General features: G+C 39.1%; 1 protein-coding gene across 1 annotated transcript in view; it reads right to left on the minus strand.

The window, feature by feature from the left end:
* The window catches only part of TXNDC16 (thioredoxin domain containing 16), a 151,151-nt gene that overhangs the window by 108,717 nt on the left and 35,357 nt on the right, over nucleotides 1-7,077 (minus strand). Inside the window, exon 5 of the mRNA XM_007948332.2 lies at nucleotides 3,568-3,689. Within this exon, the coding sequence (XP_007946523.1) occupies nucleotides 3,568-3,689 (122 nt within the window). The remainder of the gene's footprint in view (nucleotides 1-3,567; nucleotides 3,690-7,077) is intronic.

Consider the following 7,077-nt stretch of genomic DNA (forward strand, 5'->3'; position numbering starts at 1 on the left):
CTTTAATCATTATATAATGTCCTTCCTTGTCTCATATGGTGGTTTTTGTCTTAAAGTCAATTTGATCAGAAATTAATATTTCCACTCCTGCTCTTTTACTGTTGCCATTTGCTTGATATATCTTTTCTCAACCTTTGACTTTTAGTCTATTTTTGTCTTTGTCTCTAAGGTGTATCTCTACTAGGCAGCATATTGATGGGTTTTGTTTTCTTATCCAATCTGTAACTCTCCATCTCTCGAGTGGTGCATTTAATCCAGTAACATTCAGTGTAATTATTAACAAGTATGTATTGGTTGCTGTCATTTTGTTATGTGGTTTTCATGGTGTCCCTGGTTTCTTTGTTCCATATTATTTTCTGTGCTGAGCTCATTATGTTTGTGAGGCTCTGTAAGGGTGAGTCAGGCTCTTCTTGGTGGTTGTTTATTGTTGGCCCATTGATGGAGAAGGAAGAGATGGCTCTCACACAGTAAGTGAAGCTGCAGGAGGTGTGGGTGTTGTTATGTCATATTGGGACTGTTGCTGTCTTCCACTCGGTTAGACAAAAATAACAATTGAATAATCATCAAAAAAGTAAAAGCAAATGGACAAAACACACACCGTGTAATCACATAGGAACAGTAACCAAAAAAGAAGAGGGAAAAAGAAGAAGAAGAAAAAAAAAAAACCCTGCAATATCTGGGGAGAGGGCAATAAGAGAAAAAAGTAGAGAAGGAGAATAATGGAGAAAAAAATGGGAAAAACACAAAAAGAAAAACAAGGAACAGGATTAACCATGAGAAAGAAAAAAAAAATTGCAACTAGGAACAGGGAAAAGAAAAAAAGCTTAAAACTAGAACCTGGGAGGGAAATAATAAGGAATAATAGTAAAAAGAACAAAAGTAATAATAACAGTAGTATTTTTATAACAGATAAAAACAAACTAAAAAACAGAAGAAAAAATAAATTGGGGTAGGGTGGGGCAGGACACCCAGGCTCCATCCGAGCACACAGACTGGGATGGAGTTCTTGCAGGCCCAGAAGGTAGGTAGGAGGGAGTGATGGCTGTACCTCCGTTCACCAAGAGGGTGTGGGGTATAAGAGTAACAAGGGAAATGTCACACCTTTCCAGTCATCCACGTCTATAATGTCCTTGCGGTTCCCGGCAAGTGGATCCTGTTCTTAAGTCCCTGGCATCTGGGAGAACGTTGTCACTTTAAATATCTAAAATTGTCAAACCACTGGTAAACATTCAAAATGGCTGCCCCCTCCAGACAGGTAAAAACCCACAGCTCAGCCCGCCTTCCCCTCCGCTGCCTCTCCTTTTATTCACCAGCCACCAGAGCAGTCCCCCGTGCAGTCCCTGGCTAGCAGGGCTGATTTTTAGGTTAATTCTTAGGTCCTACCACCACTCAGCAGTATCCAAGCTGTCTGTGCCATCAGGATCGCTGCCAGATTGCAGATCCATATGTCTCCTTTTCCATATTTTCATGCAAATTCTTCTGCTAGTTGGAGTTTAGTCCACTTCTACATCCTTCCCTTCAAGGCTCAGGGGTCCAGGATTATCTTCTGTATCTGTGTTAACTGGTTCCCCTTCTTTTTTGTTGAAGAGGGTCTGTGCAGTCTTTCTGCCTATTGTGCCATTTTACCAGAACTCAAGCCTGGTCTTTTTTATGATTTTGAATTTTGTTCTACATTTTCCCCCCACTGTATCCAGGACCACTTACTGTGATCCCCTTCAGAGCAGTCAGCAGTGGTAGCCAGGCACCATCTAATATTTTGGTCTCAGGGTCTTGAAGGCTGGGATTCATGTGCTCCATTTAGTCCTTTGGACTAACTGTTTCCTACATCTTTGCTTTTCTTCACTCATCTTTGCTCCAGATGGGAAAAGACCAATAGTTGCACCTTAGATGGCTACTCACAAGCTCTGAAGACTACTCAAAACAAAGTAGGATGTAGAGCACTGCTGTTGGCTATGTTATGCCAATTGACCTTAGTATCCTTCAAGACTATGGTCCTGAAGCTCCATACCCAGTGACTCATTCCCTTAAAATGTTTGGTTATGACTAAGACGTATTCATAGCTTTGTGTCCTATATGCGTTCCTACATTCACAGATATATTCTACATTCATAGATAAATCTGCAGCACATATAAATACATAGGCAGAGATAATCTCTGTCAAGCCTATATATATTCGTAGGGGTAGTCCCATTTGCCTTCTCAACCCCCCATTCAGACTGAGTATTTATCTATGCGTCTACTCGTAAATTATTGTTAGTATTCACCTTTGTTGCCTTTAACTTGTGCTCCTCCCCATATCTACCCATCATCACTTGACTACATTATTGTAATAACTTTCTAATTTTCTCTCTTACTCTACCCTTACTCCTTCCAACCTATTCCGAACAAAGTAGTCAGAAAAATCCTGTTCAAATTGGCAGTGTAAACCTGCTAGAGTCCATCCTTCTCACTGATTATGACTACAAAGTCTGGAGAAAATATAGCCACTCAAGGACCCTGCAAAGCAGGTGGATTGAGGAGCATCATTTTAAACTGTATTTAGTTCAGGGGGTATGCATGTACCCAGTAAGACTTATGTTGATAAAAACGGATATCTCCAATAAATAATTTTATTATTCCATAGAGTACACACAATTCTTAAAATGCCTTTACCAACATTTTATTTTGATATGTTCATGTTATAATCATTAACAAGTGAAAGTACTGAAAAGCATAACTATAACCTGTTCATAGAATGTTTATCAACTCCTTTTGACAAAACTAGATATTAATGTCCATGGTGATGCTGTCAAAAACAGGTTTTTAAAAATCAGGAATAAAATGTGGTAAACAGCAAATATCAGACTGAAAAAGAAAGCCAGACAGTCAATAATATTTACTGAACACCAGTGAACACTACCTCAGGTGCCATGAGGAACTTTAAAAAAAATAAAAACAGGAATAGGTAACACTTATAAAGCACCAACAATATGTCAGGAACCATTTTAGCTCTTCAAATGCATTTGATCCTTATAATAACACAAAGAGATAGGCACAATTATTCTTCTTATCTTAGTAATTAGGAAACTGAGGCATAGAAAGGTTAAATAACTTACCCTACATCACAATATTAACAGCTGGTGAAGCAGGGAGTCAAACCTAGGCATTCTGGCTCCAGAGTTCTAGTTCAATCACTATACTATGCTGCCTGATGAAAGGTAACATGATAGTAAAACTGCCTAAAATTTATCACATAGCACAATGAAACTTGTGAAAGTGGGAACTTGACAGGACTGACTTATTTTTCCAGGTCTCACAAGGTTCCCACTTTTGATGGGATGCAGTCTTACCAATTCTCTATCACTCTCTATTAGTGGAAAATATTTTAGTTTTCCTTCTCTGACAGCTTTACATAGATTCCAGCTTTCATAGGTTTTCTTTCTCCTTCTCTGACAGGATTCTACCTTACACAGGTTCTGGCTTTCACAGGTTTTACTAGATTAATATTTCGGTCAAATATCTCATTTTAAATACTTCAACATACACAAGTACAGAGGCACAGAAAAAAGTAGTAAAGTTGATAAATACCTGGTGTTCCAATGGCTTTTACATATGCAAATGCAATATTCGCTTTTCCTTTCAGAGCACTTTCTATGTTCTGAAGATCTTCCAGAGTAGTAATATATTTTACTTCATTAAAAAGAAGAGCACTGAAATAAATAGAGATGCAATTAGTAGTAAAATCTGATATGTATTGTGATGGTTAATTTACTCATCAACTTGGCTAGGCTATTGAAAAAAAAAAAAAAAAAATTGAGGTCCCCAGAAAGTTTATGCAGGTTTTATCTATCAGTGGTTGCCAAATAGAAATTAAAACAGAAATTAAAAAAAAAAAAAAATTTTTTAACTCATTTTAAAATAACAATAACATGCTAACACAAGTAACACTTTTTACTAAAAAAAAAAAAAGAATTTAACAAAATTTAGTGAGAAGAGTTCTAGAAGCTAATTGCTTCACATTTTTTCAAATCTCTATAATATTGAACTAAATAAAAAACAGACAGATTCACCTATCTGCTTCTGCTTTTAATACATTTTGATACTACATGCCATGTAACCCCTGGAAACTGCACTCATGAAAGAATTAAAAGCAAAAAGACAAACGATGACCTGGTATTAGTATAAAAACATTTGACCTCATGGATGCACTGAAAGTGCTGTGCTAATAAATGACATTGGTTTAATAATGTATCTATTCACTACAGATTTTTCAATTTGATGTTCTGTAACTCCCAAGGCTTTTTATTTTGTTTAAAATAAATATGTACTGAACAGTACTTACTACATGCTAAGTATTTTCCCTTAAATCCTCAAAATTACTCTTGGAAGGTGGGCCTTAGTTCTTAGTTCTACATATACACACGCACACACTGCACACACACACGTATGCAAAGAGAAAGAGAAAAAAAACAATCTAAGGGATTATGTAAACTGGCCCAGGTCACACCACTAGTTACTAAAACAACAGAGATTCAAATCCAAGTTTTCTGACACTCAAGTTGGACTCTCTCAGATATATTATCACTGACCAGATAAATGGGAAAACAGATGAAAAGAGAGAGAACTAAAGAATGTTAAGGGAGTTGCAGTGTCAATCTTGGCCAGTAGCTGCTTATAAATCTTGGCTAACATGCCCAGAATTACCTTTGAGTTGCTTCAAAATAACTGGGAAGGTATTATCTCGAAGTGCCAACAGATTACCATATGAATTCTAGGCCTGGAATCATATATATCCACTTACTTTTATTTACTCTATAGCTCTAGTTGCTTCAAAAACCAAATCTGGGAGTACAAATTTCCCTAACCTTTTTTCTCAATAAAGCTGGCAAATACAGATTAATAAAAGCCAAAATTTAGCACCTATCAGGCTAAGTACCAAGCACTTTATAAGTTTTATCAGTTTGGGGGCTGCCTAGCCCTGTTTTGCTTTAAGAATTCCCAGTTTTCTAAATCTTGGTGGTGGGCAAAGCCCAAGTTCCATTACAGAAACTGATAATATCATAAACATACTTTTTCAGGCTCCTTGTTGCAAGTTACAGAATCACTTGCCCAAGATTATAAGGCGAGAGCTAGTGACACAAAGAATCAGAAATGGTAGAGAATTATTTTGAGCAGGGGAGGCAATAACAGTCAGCTTCAAAGGCAGCAGTGACAATAGTGTGAATGACAACCCCCAGGACAGGCAATACAAACTGGCACCCAGTGCTTAGCAGTAATGCAGCAGTCCTCCACATACTAGTTCTGTGCCATCATTTTGTTGTTGTTGTTTGCCGTCAAGTCGGCCCCGACTCATAGCGACCCCTCCTTGGGTTTCTGAGGCAGTACCACTACGGAAGTAGGATTACCCAACCTTCCTTCTGAGGAGTGGCTGGTGGGTTTGAATCACCAGCCTTCTGGTGAGCAGTCAAGTGCCTTAGGCACTATGCTACCAGAGCTCCTGTGCCATCATTTTAGGGCTACGTAATCTCTGAGTCCAGTTATCCAGCCCTTCTACTGACCCTGAGATAGCCTGTCTTTCTCCATATCCTTTTCTGTTGAAGCCTGTCAGACCCAGATGCTGGGACTTATAACTGAAAACCCTCTGCAATGCACAGTCTTGTTTCATTTTTATGGCAATCATCTGAGATTGGTACTATCATCAAGCCCATTTTACGAACAAGGTCATGGGCTTAGAGAGGTTACATTGCCTAATGTCCCAAAGATCGTTGAGTAGTCATTATCCACGAAGCAGTAATAACCCAAACTAATGGCATTCATAATCTAACGATCTCTGATTTTCCCCACTGGCTTCCTAGCTTTAATATATTTTAAAAATATGAATATGAAGACATCTAGGGATCTCTATGATCTATTCCACAAGCCTGTGCTCCTTTACTTCCAAAGAGGAGAAATACAAAAATGGGTGAAAGAACATTTGTTTCGGAATTTTCACTCTCTGACAGTGTACAATGGCCTGGGGATGCCCTGCCTTGGGAACTCCTCCTGCTCCTAGAAAAGACTTCCTTTCCTTAGCGTGCTTTTCTTGAGACTTTCCTATTATAACAATTAAACCAAATCCACACTGCCATCGAGCAGTCAGATGCCCTAGGCACTACATTAGGTAGACAGATATATGGCCAAGAACTAAGTGAGGGTCAAAAAGAAAAATAATTAATGGAGTCTAACTGACCATACTTTCATAACACAAACCGAAACCAAACTCACTGCTGAGGGTTGATTTCGACTCATAGCGACCCCTTCTTGGGTTTCCCAGGTGGTATCACTATAGAAGTAGACTGCCCAACCTTCCCTCTGAGGAGTAGTAGCTGGGGGTTTGAACCGCCAGCCTTCTGATTAGCAGTCAAATGCCTTAGGCACTATGCCACCAGAGCTCCCAGTTTTATAATAAGCCCACTACAAAAAAAAAACAAACTCACCGCCATTGCATCGATTCTGACCCCCTTTGGGTTTTCAAGGTGGTAAATCTTTATGGAAGTAGATTGCCCAGTCTTCCCGCTCCGCAGTGGCTGCTGAGTTTGGTTAGCAGTCAAATGCCTTAGGTACTACACTACCAGAGCTCCTATAATAGGCCTTCTTGGTCTTTTTTTTTTTAGAGGAAAATAACTCTAAAAGTAGCTTTCCCCAACAGTTCTACAGTAATGCCTTCTAAAGACTCAAAACCCAATCTCTATAATAGGTGTTAAAGAATAAAATATTAGCATAAACTATGATAACCAAAAAAAAAACCCACTGCCATCAAGTTGGACCTGACTTATAGCGACCCCTTGTTGGGTTTCTGCAAAAACGGCAAGGAGGCCATATGTTCTGACCTCCTCTAATCCCGCAAGAGGAAGACAGTATTACCAGCAGTAACCCAAGGCCTATTCCTACAAGGCCAGACATGCTGCCTCCCTCCTCCAGCCCTTTCTCCAACCGTTCCTCCCAAAGCACCCACCACCTCTCTCCTGGGTTCAATAATTCGCTGCAGTGGCCACACAGAGCTCGCAGATTATGGAGTTTATTAGGGAAGCACCACAGGCTACAATTCAAGTTCAGGAA

Source organism: Orycteropus afer, unplaced genomic scaffold (genome assembly GCF_000298275.1).
Source record: "Orycteropus afer afer isolate SDZICR_OR568_19922 unplaced genomic scaffold, OryAfe1.0 scaffold00214, whole genome shotgun sequence".
NCBI lineage: Eukaryota > Metazoa > Chordata > Mammalia > Tubulidentata > Orycteropodidae > Orycteropus > Orycteropus afer.